Raw genomic sequence first — 13,499 nt, 5'->3', positions numbered from 1 at the left:
GGCTTAAGCAACATGGCCCCACCAGTGTGATCATGTTGCAGGCAGCAGACACATGAATTGAATATTTGAATAATTATTTTTTGTGACACATTTTTTTCTGGGGCTTCTGTTGGTGCCAAGTCAGCATCTGTCGTGGAAGGAGCAAAAAAAAGTACATGGGACTGAGAGGGAAGAAAAAGGTGGTAAGGTGAGGTGAGGGGGTGCTTACTTCTTTTTTTCTTCCCCTTTAGCTTTAAAGAGTTGTTAACCACCCTGGCATTTCCTATGCCTTTGTTTTTCTTTTCGACATTCCTTTCTGCTTTCTGAAAACTCTGCTACACACATTCATTCATTCATTCGTATTGGTCTTGTTCCACAAGCCACCATTCTGATTTTTCATGATCAGAAGAGTTTAGCATATCATGGTGAGAATCTGAACAAGAAAACTACTTCTGTTTGTCTTGCTCATCACCTCTCAACCTTTCTGGTGCAGATCATGTGTGTTAACACTTTTCATGCTTTCTTATGATTGGTTCAGGGAACGCCTGTGAACATCATCGTTGGATCACAGGTTTGGGTTGAGGATCCTGAGGATGCATGGATTGATGGTGAGGTCACAGAAATCAATGGCAAAAATGTTACCATCATTGCCACAAATGGGAAAACTGTAAGCCTTTTACTTGATCATAGAACTGGAATATTCTAAGTGTTGTCATTGATTGGTGAAACACTTTGAAACTTGATTAGAAGTGCTTCATATCATAGATGTAGATATAGCAGGCGTTTCAGAGATAGGTGCAGATGTTTGCTTTTTTACTAGAATGGATGTCTACCTTGGATCCGAATAATGGAAACGGAATAACTTGTTTAAAGAATCATATAAGATGATCCATCAACTGTAAATTTTATTCCTTTTGTACAGTAACTGGATTTTTCTTACTGTAGTATTGTGTGAAGTGAAAACTATAATATTATGTTATGTGATAATAAAGCTGAAACTTGATCAGTTTTTGTTCTTAGCCTGGTAGAAGAGACAAGATAGTTTGAAAAAAATAATAATACAAAACTGAGATGAAATTTCTTCACAAAACCTGCAGCCGCAATTTTCAGCCTCATCACATCACCAATTTTAGAATCCACAGGAGTTTAAGTCACAACACATTCTTGTTCAGAAATAAAAAAAATTATTCTTTTCCTATCACATAGTTTAAATAAGATTTTCAAATTCAGTATAATAAAGAATTTAGTAGTTGCTCAAATGAGAAAATTGGAGTACATATCAAATCATACCATAATTTGATTGTATTCTGACCCACCTCAGCCTTGTCCACCCAGAATATATCACCATTCTCACAATTTTTAATTGAAGTAAAACCATAAAGGATCATATAAAAGTAAACATTAGCATTTACCTCAATTTCAGATGGTGGCAGATCTTTCAAGCATATACCCCAAAGATACAGAAGCACCACCTGCAGGAGTTGATGACATGACCAAGCTAGCTTACCTTCATGAGCCAGGAGTCCTGCACAATCTTGCAACTCGTTTTTCTCTCAATGAGATATATGTGAGTTACAACCAGTTAACCTACTTGTCAATTGTCATTCTTAATATATTTGATAGAAAAGTTATATAAAGGAAAAGAGAGTAAAATCTGACAAAAATAAATTAAATAAACAGACATATACAGGGAATATCTTAATTGCTGTGAATCCTTTTCGAAGATTGCCACATTTGTATGACATCCATATGATGGAGCAGTACAAAGGTGCAGCATTTGGAGAGCTTAGTCCTCACCTTTTTGCTGTAGCTGACACATGTTACAGGTATGTTTGTATCAATGTAGAAATATATTTAGCACAAGTAAACTCAGATCAATCATAGAGTTGACTCAGTCAAATGTATCAGGGCAATGATAAATGAAAATGGAAGCCAATCCATTTTGGTAAGTGGAGAGAGTGGAGCTGGTAAAACTGAGACAACGAAAATGCTTATGAGATACCTGGCATTCATGGGGGGTAGATCTGCTACAGAAGGAAGAACTGTAGAACAACAGGTTTTGGAGGTGAGTTTGAACTACTTACAGATCGTTTCTTAGAACCCAAATAAGGTATATGTAGTGACATTATCACTTCTGCAGTCCAATCCAGTGCTGGAAGCATTTGGGAATGCCAAAACTGTCAAAAATAACAATTCAAGGTAAATTGTATAGATATATTTTTCTCAGGTCTCATTTTCTATGACAATTACCATTTTCGTTTATCTTACAAAATTATTTGAGTTTGTGCCAGTCGATTTGGTAAATTTGTTGAAATTCAATTTGACAAGAATGGGAAGATTTCTGGGGCTGCAATCCGAACATATCTCCTTGAAAGGTCACGAGTTTGCCAGGTCTCTGACCCAGAGAGAAACTATCATTGCTTTTACATGCTTTGTGCAGCACCACCAGAGGTGACTTCTCAATAATTATCCTATAAATAATTCACTAACATACCATTTCCTCACCAAATCTAATAGTTAAAAGTTTCTAAATAGGATGCCAAAAAGTACAAGTTAGGGGATCCAAGGCAATTCCACTATCTTAATCAATCAAACTGTTATGAAGTGTCAAATGTAGATGATGCAAAAGAATACTTGGAGACCAGAAATGCAATGGATATTGTGGGAATTAGCCAAGAAGAGCAGGTAATTGGATCAGTTCACAATGCACCACAATTTAATGAAACAGTGATTTCATTATATCCAAACAATTGGTCAAATAAAATTTCCCTTCACAGGATGCTATCTTCCGTGTGGTAGCTGCAATCCTCCATCTTGGAAACATTGACTTCGTCAAAGGAAAAGAAGTGGATTCCTCCAAATTGAAAGATGAAAAATCACTCTTCCATCTCCAAACAGCAGCAGAGTTGTTCATGTACAAGCTTTGATCTGCCCATCAGAACTGTATGATTCATATGCTTCAACTTTGGTGTCTCTTAACATGTTTATGTTCAGGTCTGATGCAAAAGCACTGGAAGATTCACTTTGCAAGCGTGTCATTGTAACTCCTGATGGTAACATCACCAAACCTCTGGACCCTGATGCAGCTGCTTTGAGTCGAGATGCCTTGTCAAAGACTGTGTACTCCAAATTGTTTGATTGGTAAAAACAAACTAACTAATTACACCAACATGTAACTAACCTTGTTCACTACAGAACATTAAAAATCCAAGAACTATTATGTAAAGGAAACATACTTGTTCTAAAAACCATATAATACATAACTAAATCTTCTGTGAATACAAGTGCTTTGCTTGTATGGCCTATTCTATGAGCATATTTTCAGTTTCGAGACAAGGAATGAAAAATTCTAAATGCATTCTTAAAATCTGGCAGGATTGTAGACAAAATTAACAGTTCAATTGGTCAAGATCCCAATGCAGTAAGCATAATAGGAGTCCTTGACATTTATGGATTTGAAAGCTTCAAAATCAACAGGTAAATAACATAACTTTACAAGCAGAAGAACTAGAGTTTCTACATCTCTATCTTGTAATCTCATTGTTCTCCATTTACAGTTTTGAGCAATTATGCATCAACCTAACGAATGAGAAGTTGCAACAGCATTTTAATCAGGTATAGTATAACTTCTACTAAATACAACTTGAGCTTCATTATTTGCTGCAGTACAAAATATAAAAATGCATCTGCTTCAACAGCATGTATTCAAGATGGAGCAAGAAGAGTACACAAAGGAGGAAATCAATTGGAGCTATGTAGAATTTGTGGATAATCAGGATGTTCTTGATCTTATTGAGAAGGTATTCTTCATCATTATTGCTGGTGAAAGGAATTATTCTGTCAGATGAAGTTGTGAAACTATTTCTATGTCTTTCATGCAGAAACCAGGGGGAATAATCGCTCTTCTAGATGAAGCCTGGTATGTTCTTTCACTCAAAAAAATGTGAAAAAGAACTGATGAGCATATTTGCTTATTCTATGCTTGCGAAATAATTCCTTTCTTAATAAAAAAACGAAAACTATAAAAACAGGAGAAATTTTAATGTTCTTCTTCTTCTTCTGCAGCATGTTCCCAAAATCAACTCATGAGACTTTTGCACAAAAGATGTACCAGACATATAAATCCCACAAGCGCTTCAGCAAGCCAAAACTTGCTCGAACAGCTTTCACAATTAACCATTATGCTGGAGATGTAAGTGAGAAAATTCTAAATTTTTTCCTCGGCCATTGACCAAGAATTAGAAATTAATCGTCACAGAACCCTTTTGATGCACAGGTCACGTATCAAGCAGATTATTTTCTTGATAAAAACAAAGATTATGTTGTAGCAGAGCATCAAGCTCTTTTATGTGCTTCCAAGTGCCCATTTGTTGCTAATCTTTTCCCTCCTTTACCAGAGGAGACTTCAAAGCAATCCAAATTCTCTTCCATTGGTTCACAGTTTAAGGTAACAGTTCAATTTCAACATCTATCACTTTGCCTATTTCTAGAAAAGATCAATCCATGAGTTGCTTCTGGATCAAATCTTAATATGTAGCAACAACTGCAATCTCTCATGGAGACACTGAATACAACAGAACCACATTACATACGATGTGTGAAACCAAATACAGTTTTGCAGCCTGGGATCTTTGAGAATTTCAACGTCTTGAACCAATTAAGATGTGGGGTAAGTTTAATTTTCCAAATTGTCTCTGAAATACGTGACTATTCAGTGAACTTGAGAAAGTTTCCCAGCATAACATTTGCATCACAAATCTTTCAGGGAGTACTTGAGGCAATAAGGATTAGTTGTGCTGGATATCCAACAAAAAGAACTTTTGAAGAGTTTCTTGATCGTTTTGGAATGCTAGCCCCCGATGTCCTTGATGGGTATAATTATTCATTTCTACAAGAAAATAAAAATGTTTTTTAGACTTTGATTGTCACTCATGCATTCACACCTTAAAGAAAACAGAATATAGAGTTAAGAACTATGAATCAAAGATGAAATGCAACCATGTTCAGTTAAACTACTTCAAGCACAACTTAAATACATCAGATAAGAATAATCTACTTTGCCCATGCATCTTGCATCATAGAGAATCAATTTAGGATCACTTGAAAACGAATATCATAAATCTCTCTCTCTCTCTCTCTCTCTCTCTCTCTCTCTCTCTCCTTGTCATGTCTGATAGAATATATGATAAGCTTCATACACCCATATGATAAATAATGCTTTCTTCTGTGCAGTTCTGATGAGAAAAAGGCCGCTATGGCCATCTGTGATAAGATGGGCTTAAAAGGCTATCAAGTAAGTCAGAAAAATATGTTACATAGAAGATAAAGAAGGCATTATTGTCCATAAAATTTTAGGAATTTATATGTTATAATCTGTAATGCCATTGCCCCGTAATGTTTCAATCAGATGGGAAAATCAAAGGTATTTCTGAGAGCAGGTCAGATGGCTGAAATGGATGCCCGAAGAGCCGAAGTCTTAGCTAAAGCAGCTAAACTCATACAGAGACAAATCCGAACACATTTAACCAGAAAGGAGTTCATCACCCTAAGAAAGGCCACAATTTATATCCAGAAGATGTGGAGAGGTGATCTTTCTTCACAATATTGCAATTTTAGACATGTCCTGTTGGGAATAGTCCAATATAAACCCAACATGTCCCCTCTTTTCCTTAACTGCATAATTGTTGATACTGTCCTGGAAATAACAGGAGTTATTCTTTTGATGGCTTTCATTTTTCAGCTAAACTTGCACGTGAACTCTACGAACATATGAGGAGGGAAGCAGCTTCTATCCGGATACAGAAACATGCGCGTGCACACAGAGCAAGAATGTACTATACATCATTACAAGTATCAGCTATAGTTCTTCAATCAGGCTTGAGAGCATTTGCAGCACGAAATGAATATAGATACAGAAGAAGAACAAAGGCTTCAACGAAAATTCAGGTAAATACGTCATTAAAAGGAATATATAACATGCATAATATGAAATTACGTTACTTCTCTTTATAATAGTAATTCTCCATTTTCTCACAGACACAATGGAGAAAAGTTCAAGCTCTTTCTGATTACAAACAGCAGAAGAAAGCAACTGTTTCACTTCAATGTCTTTGGAGAGCAAGAATTGCAAGAAAAGAGCTCCGAAAGCTTCGGATGGTGAATTCTACTTTTATGTTTCATTTTCTAAAATTTCATGCGAATTATTTTAACATATCTACATGAAAAAAATGTTTCTAAAGTATAGGCATGGTAACAACTTTAAGTTTCTGTGCAGGCTGCTAGAGAAACTGGGGCACTTAAGGAGGCAAAGGACAAGCTAGAGAAGCGTGTTGAGGAGCTTACATGGAGACTAGATATTGAAAAGCACATGAGGGTATATATTCTCAACTAGTTCTGCTTGATAAAATGCCAGAGATTTCAGTGAAATGGTTAATGCCCGTAAAATTGAACATTGTAATTATCCTTCAAAATAAGATTTTTTGTAACATATTTTAATCACTAATTAGTACAGTGCACACTATTCAGGTTAGTAGTGAGAAGAAAAACGTGTATTCATTCATAAGGCATTTTATTCACCATATCTAATCTGGAGAAAATAATTGTAGATGGATCTTGAAGAAGCTAAAGGGCAAGAGATTTCAAAATTGCAAAATGCATTACAAGAAATGCAAGCTCAGCTAGATGAAGCCCAGGCAGCAATTATACATGAGAGAGAAGCAGCAAAAATAGCAATTGAACAAGCACCACCAGTAATTAAAGAGGTACCTGTTGTGGACGATACAAAGCTAGAGTTACTGACAAATAAAAATGAGGAGCTGGAGGTAAATCTAAAACCTTGTCCTCTTATATATTTGGAAAGTTTACTTCCAGCATTAAAATGGTGGAAAAATAAAATTACATTAGTAGTTCCAGTTTGTTATTCAAGTTACAATAAAAGAAGAATGTTCATTTAGCAGTATCTGAAAATGGTCTTATAATTAACAAATTTTATGTACACGAAGAAACATTGAAAATTTCATTCATAAAAGTATGAAATACTTCAAAATAAAACATACAAAGGTTAAGGGAGGCATTTATAAATTCTGCAGTTGACACTTAGTAAGATGACAATACTTAACATTGAAGTTCTAAAAATACAGACTGAAGTGGAAGAGCTTAACAAGAAGATTAAAGAGTTTGAAGAGAAGTTCTCAGAAATTGAAAATGAGAATAAATCAAGGGTGAAAGAGGCGGAAGAAGCACAGCTTAAAGCAACACAACTTCAGGAGACCATTGAAAGGTTGACAAGTGATATTAGCCACTCAATATCTCTTCCACCATAAACTGGCACTGACTATCTATTCTTTATCACTTCAGATTAGAATTGAGTTTGTCAAACCTTGAGTCTGAGAACCAGGTTCTATGCCAGCAGGCTTTGGAAGAATCAAAAAATGAAGAACTCTTTGAAGAAATCAAAATGTAAGTTCAAATATGTTATTCCTGCCCCTTTTATCATTTTTCCAAAAGTATCTGGGCACTTCAGATTCATGGACCTCTTGCTTGTATACTTATTACCCTGTTCTGATTTACCAATGTGGGACTTATTGTGAGAATTTCTCTCTTTGATGATTCATTCCTTCTGCTCAAGTCTAAAAATAATACATACCCATTGGAAGTAATTAAGACGCAATAACGCTATTCCTAATTTATTTAGTAAAAATCAGAAAAGCTAATACTCTAAAATGAATAAGAAAATATTTGTTCCTAATATAAACATCGTATATCATGAAACAAAATAATAACAGAATCCCTTATTGATGTTGTTGTCCAAATGGAAGAAATATAGAAGATAAAACTGAAATTAACATATATGATATATATTCTATTAAAATACTAAAATTTACATGTTGTCTCTAGCCTCAAGGGTCAGATAGCAAATCTAGAATCAGAGAATGAATCCCTACGGAGCCAGGCAGCAGCAGCTGCTTTAGAGCAGAAAGTCCATCCAGAGAAAATAGAAACAGACCATTCAGCAGCTTCTTTAGAGCAGAAAGTTCATCCAGAAAAAGTTGAACCAATCCCTGAAGTTGCTGTTGTAGAGAAGATCAATGTGCAACCAAGAGTTATTGCAGATAATGTGACTGCCCAAATGAAGGTACACTACCTTAGGTTTTTCTTTAGAATTATTTCACTGTTTAAAATTTATCTGTATGATGTTGCAGAATTTGGATAATGGAAATCAGACAGAGGAAGAACTGCATTCAAGAAAAGTATTTTAAAATTTATCCACTTCTTCTTTAATACTTCCTGGCTGTGTAATAAATAACAGTATGTTCATTTCTAATAATAAATTATGTTCACAGGAACCAAAAGCACCAGTATTCTTGCTTACTAAACAGAGATCACTCACAGACAGACAGCAGGTATGTTTCATAGGGAAAGTTATGCAGTTTCACACTAAAATAAATGATACTCACAATTTCCATCTCTTATAAACAGGAAAGTCATGATGCACTGCTCAAGTGTCTCGCTGAAGATAAGCGGTTTGAGAAAAACAGACCAGCAGCTGCTTGTATTGTTTATAAAGCACTTCTTCATTGGAGATCCCTTGAAGCAGAAAAAACACATATTTTTGATAAAATTACACATACTATCCGATCATCTATAGAGGTAATATTCTCCAAGAATTTTAGTACATTAACAAAGATTAAGGAATTTTTAATCACTTATATTGTTGAGAGAAAGTAAGTTGCATTTTATGTTCTGGTAGAGTCAAGAAGGAATCCATGATCTAGCCTACTGGCTTTCAACTACTTCAACACTTCTGTTTTATCTACAATGCACAATGAAGGCCAGCAATACAACTAAGGCAGTGTCACGTAATCGAAACTCCCCTGCTACTTTGTTTGGAAAAATGGCACAAGTAAGCTTTTCAAAAGAATTAGTGTTTGCATTGTATTAAATCAATGTTTAAAATATAATGGTTCTGGATATACAAATTCAGGGTTTGCGTTCATCTTCAATGGGCTTGGGGATTTCAAGTGGCTACAGTGGAATGGTGGAGAAGCCAAATGATCAGTCTAAAGTAGAAGCCAAATATCCAGCTATTCTGTTTAAGCAGCATTTAACTGCATATGTGGAGAAGATATATGGAATGATCCGTGATAGTCTAAAGAAAGAGATTAGCCCATTCTTAAATTTGTGTATACAGGTAAGCATCACAAGATCAAATCCAAAGTACTACAGAAAATTAGGTATTGCCTAAGGTAAATCTTTTATCATCGCTGGCAGGCACCAAGATCCATAAGAACTAGATCGATAAGAGGATCATCCAGAAACATCCATTCAAATATTGTTGCAAAACAGCAAGCATTACATATGTACTGGAAAGGAATCGTGGACAAGTTAGATCATGCCTTGCGTGTATTGTCTGATAACTATGTAAGCATGCATTACTCACTTGATATTGCTTTTGCTAGTTTCTACTTTTCAGAGAAGAGATTTTCCAATATTGTTCATCCTCTGACTTCAGGTCCCTCCCATCATTACAAGAAAGATATTTAGTCAGGTTTTCTCATTCATGAATATCCAGCTATTCAATAGGTGAGCAACTTTCCCACAATTGACCAAAACATCTTAGAGTAAATTCTCATGAAGCATTTGAAAACTTTTCTCTGGCAGTTTGTTGCTTCGTCGTGAGTGCTGTTCCTTTAGCAATGGAGAATATTTGAAAGCAGGATTGCATGAGTTGGAACTATGGTGTCTTAAAGCAACAGACCAGGTAACTAAATATTTTGAACATAAGGAAAAAGTGCAAGAGACACCTTTTCTACGTTTTTTATCTTTTGTATTTGGTTTATTTTGCAGTTTGCTGGTTCATCTTGGGATGAACTCAAACATATACGCCAAGCTGTGGGATTTCTGGTATACCTTAGATAAAGAGAATGCACCTTAACTCTTTCATTACCCTTTCCTCAATATTCAGTCTTTAAAATGCTCTATTTACACAGGTTTTGCATCAAAAGACTCAAAAATCTTTAGAGGAAATCACAAATGAGCTCTGCCCGGTAACTTAACTAACTCCTCTTACAAAGAAACTTCAATGCTCAATGAGTATCTTACATAGTTTCTACCTTGAACCTATCTGGATTGAACTAGCTTTTTGTCTAACATGTAGTAGATCTCTATTAAGAACGAGCTTTTACTTTAAATTTTATCCAAATAACATATGTAAAGTACTGGAAAAAGAGCCTAAGTCTTGTTTTCTTGTTCATTTTTCTTACATCAGGGGTTAAGTATTCCACAAATATATCGTATTGGAACTATGTTCTGGGATGACAAGTATGGAGCACAGGGATTATCTGCAGAAGTAAGTCCTGGTCTCCAAAGCCATGCTTATTTCTCTTGCATTTTTTCTGTACAGATTGTCCAACCTTTCAAATTCATTTGAAATATGATGAAAATTTGGAAACATTCAATTTGCTTTAGAATGATTAAAAATGTATGTATATCTTTAGAATAAACAAAGATATTGCTGAAACAAAGAAACTCTGAAACTAGAAGTCAAACGACCACTTTAGAATATTACACTTGACTGATTTGCATCATAACTGATTGTTTCATTGATGAAGAAAATAAATTAATCAGTATCACAACTTTATCGTGCATCAGATGACCTTCCCACACATGATAACTAATGATCTTTCAATTCTTTTTTCCCCCTTCTGACTTTTACAGGTCATTAGCAGAATGAGAGTGATTATGACAGAAGACTCAATAAGCATACATCATAGCTCATTCCTTTTAGAGGTGGATTCCAGGTAATTAACTATTAACATGCTTCTAGACCAATTTTGATTTCCCCCCTTTTCACATTCAAATCCAAAAGTCACTCCCTGGCCAATAGAAACACAATTTGCTGACAAGCTATTGCACCGATTCTTTTACAAAAACTCAGCATACCATTCTTGATGGAGGAGATGTTTCGGTCCATGAGTGACATCCGGCTATCAGACATGGATGTGGATCCACCACCAATACTCAGGCAAAGGTCTGACTTCCATTTCTTGTTGCAACAGATGGACAGTGACTCTCAGTGAGCTGGTGAAAGTTTGCTGCTGATATTAGTTATAGTTTCTGATTTGTATTGATTTAATTTGGGTTTGTGTGGAGAGAGTAATTGAGTGGTGAGGTGAAGAATTGTAATTAGCTTATTTATTTATTCTAATTTTTTTCATTTGTTTTGGGGAAGATCCAAATTTTGTTTATTATTCTTGTATGGCTTCATGTCAAGGAAGGCCACTGTGAATTTTGCCATTGTTGTATAAGGTTACTTCAAAAATTAATGAAATGAAAGGAAGTTTGGCTTTAGTTCAATTTAGCAGACCAAAGAAAGATATGTATTAACAATTGACTCAGAGGATCTTTTTTTTGTAGTCTGAAGTTGTTCAACAGAAGAAAAGAAATGAAAAACCTACTGGAAGGGACAAAATTCTTGAATGCTCTTATTTCAGAGTTCCCGATGAAAATGGTTCAGAAAGTATACAGTAAAACATTAATTTTTACAATACTACATTTAAAAGAATGGTGTTATTTAACTTAGGCAGCAATTAGTATGGAAGTGTGCCAGGAATATCACAAAAAAATTATGTAAAATTATGTAAAGAATGTATGTATCTGTACAACGAAATTCAAACCAAGGGAATCCAATCTGATATCCTAAATTAATGCAGTATTTATGCACGTTTTGATTGGAGGTCCTTTCAGAACATCTAATTGTTCATCTGTGTAGGAAAGACGCTTTAATTGTGGCCACTCCTAGCCTCATGAGGAGTGCCATAATTACAACCTTAAGGATGATGGCTCATCAAATAGATAACTTAAATAGAGCTTATAATATTTTAACAGTCTATATTAATTTTGTGGAGTTGAGTCAAACCAAAAACCAGAATCTATGAATTTGCTCTGTATCTCAGAAAAATTAACTTCAGATTGCATCTCATCTCTCCACCTTATTGAAGTTATTGCCATCACACCAACATGTTGTAGCATAATCTAACAGTCTATAGTCTTAACAAACTAAAAAGCAGAAAGTAATTTATGTATGTATTCCTTTGTTTCCTTATCATTGGTGCAGTTCTTCCCCTCCAAATTACCCTTTTGGAACTTAATAAATGTTGCTAAGAAATTTCAATTGTACTAATGTAACCACAATAATGTTATTCTAGCTGTAAGTGAAGAAATGCTATATACATACATGAAGAGAACAAATCAGTAATATGTGTGACAAACAAAACGCATATGAACATGAAAGGAAAACTGTGCAACATCAGAAGAGTGAATAATCAATGAAAAGAGTGCAGAAGGGGTTGAAAATTTGAAAGAAAAAATAAATTTGGACCATTTCTCGATTTGTGCGTGTCATCCTTGCGCAGGAGCCATGCTAATCTTCTCTGTATCGTTCCAATTTTATCGGATGTCCCAAAGAGACAACGTTGTGCCAAGGCTGGAGAATTATAAACTCTTAGCTAATAAGGTATTCAAACGATGTGGGACTTTCTCGCTCAAAATTTACAGCCCTGTTTTGGTGAGTGAAATAGTAAAACTTTCACCGAGTGGAATGCGGTGAAGAAGATGCAATTGAAGGGTTATAAAATGACTTTTTAAATTGTAATAAAATTTATCATACTAACTTCGTAGTAAAATTATTTTCGTTTAGTAAACAAGTTGAAATCGAGTGTTCTAGAAATTTTAAAAAAATTAAATTATTCAAAAAATGAATATTTCACAAAAAAAATAGCGAATACATTTGACGAATAATATTATTTTTAATATTATATATATATATATATATATATATATATATATATATATAATGGTAGATTATTGTTTAAATATTTGAGCTAGTTTAACTATTTAAAATTGATGCAATATATTTGTGTGTGCTTTAAAATAAACACTACTAATTCAAATTGTAATCATTATTATAGACAATAAAAATGCTTAACCCATGTTACATGTTTAACTTTTTTTCTCAAGGATATTTGCTCCTCTCAAAGTAGGTATTATAAGTTGATTAAAATATCTACTCAAAGTATTGGATTTGGTGTATATAGATTTGATGAAGGATTGAAGAACATCATGAATGATTGTAGATTTGGTTGAGATTTGATAAAGATTTTGTGATCTAATCAAGCTTGAAATAACTGTTTGAACTGACTACGTTAAAGATCTTGAAGATTGGAGATGTGTCTGAACTTGAAGACTTATTGACTTAGGAATAGAGATATTGTGTCTTTCTGTACTTATTCAATCTGTTAAAATAGTTGTTAACAGGTTAAACAACTTGGTATTATAGTTTTGTAAGTATCATACTTGATCGGCTGAAATATTATTGAATCAACTTATTTCAATTAAAGTAAGTTAAATCAACTAATTGAGAAAAATTTCAACTTGTTCAATATGTCAATTGGTAGACTATATAGCCTGATTTTTTTAGTGAGAATTGAGTTAGATTCATATTTGAGCGTGAAATCGTTTTG

At 34.4% G+C, this 13,499-nt stretch overlaps 1 protein-coding gene and 1 non-coding gene across 2 annotated transcripts; one reads left to right on the top strand and one right to left on the bottom strand.

The window, feature by feature from the left end:
• Positions 1–204: 204 nt before the first annotated feature.
• XIF (myosin-like protein XIF) lies at positions 205–11,334 on the top strand. The gene is made up of 40 exons (XM_028072611.1): positions 205–404; positions 518–646; positions 1,403–1,546; positions 1,660–1,805; positions 1,888–2,044; positions 2,120–2,178; positions 2,271–2,430; positions 2,515–2,664; positions 2,757–2,893; positions 2,974–3,120; positions 3,355–3,456; positions 3,537–3,594; positions 3,678–3,779; positions 3,861–3,898; positions 4,045–4,171; positions 4,256–4,426; positions 4,517–4,648; positions 4,745–4,851; positions 5,212–5,272; positions 5,387–5,564; positions 5,720–5,925; positions 6,016–6,135; positions 6,254–6,352; positions 6,585–6,800; positions 7,119–7,258; positions 7,336–7,437; positions 7,876–8,113; positions 8,181–8,228; positions 8,322–8,381; positions 8,458–8,628; positions 8,729–8,881; positions 8,963–9,169; positions 9,250–9,399; positions 9,491–9,561; positions 9,640–9,739; positions 9,826–9,882; positions 9,969–10,025; positions 10,247–10,327; positions 10,696–10,778; positions 10,916–11,334. The coding sequence occupies exons 1-40, from the start codon at positions 402–404 to the stop codon at positions 11,055–11,057; spliced, it is 4,809 nt and encodes a 1,602-aa protein (XP_027928412.1). The 5' UTR covers positions 205–401; the 3' UTR covers positions 11,058–11,334.
• A 1,012-nt stretch (positions 11,335–12,346) lies between these two features.
• Positions 12,347–12,448, bottom strand: LOC114165530 (U6 spliceosomal RNA). Its single transcript, XR_003599727.1, has one exon. It is a non-coding gene; the product is annotated as a U6 spliceosomal RNA (small nuclear RNA).
• Positions 12,449–13,499: the final 1,051 nt, after the last annotated feature.

Source organism: Vigna unguiculata, chromosome 1, assembly GCF_037176805.1.
Source record: "Vigna unguiculata cultivar grain cowpea cultivar isolate G323 ecotype 2 chromosome 1, ASM3717680v1, whole genome shotgun sequence".
NCBI lineage: Eukaryota > Viridiplantae > Streptophyta > Magnoliopsida > Fabales > Fabaceae > Vigna > Vigna unguiculata.
The sequence above is the reverse complement of the archived record's forward strand: the minus strand, read 5'-3'. Positions and strand labels throughout refer to the sequence as shown.

What these genes read in the sequence shown, in the direction of transcription:
- XIF (XM_028072611.1), top strand. An exon ending in GTAGCTGACACATGTTACAG is followed by an intron (nt 1,806 to 1,887) that starts GTATGTTTGTAT and finishes CAAATGTATCAG; the next exon opens with GGCAATGATAAATGAAAATG. An exon ending in GTGTATTGTCTGATAACTAT is followed by an intron (nt 9,400 to 9,490) that starts GTAAGCATGCAT and finishes CTCTGACTTCAG; the next exon opens with GTCCCTCCCATCATTACAAG.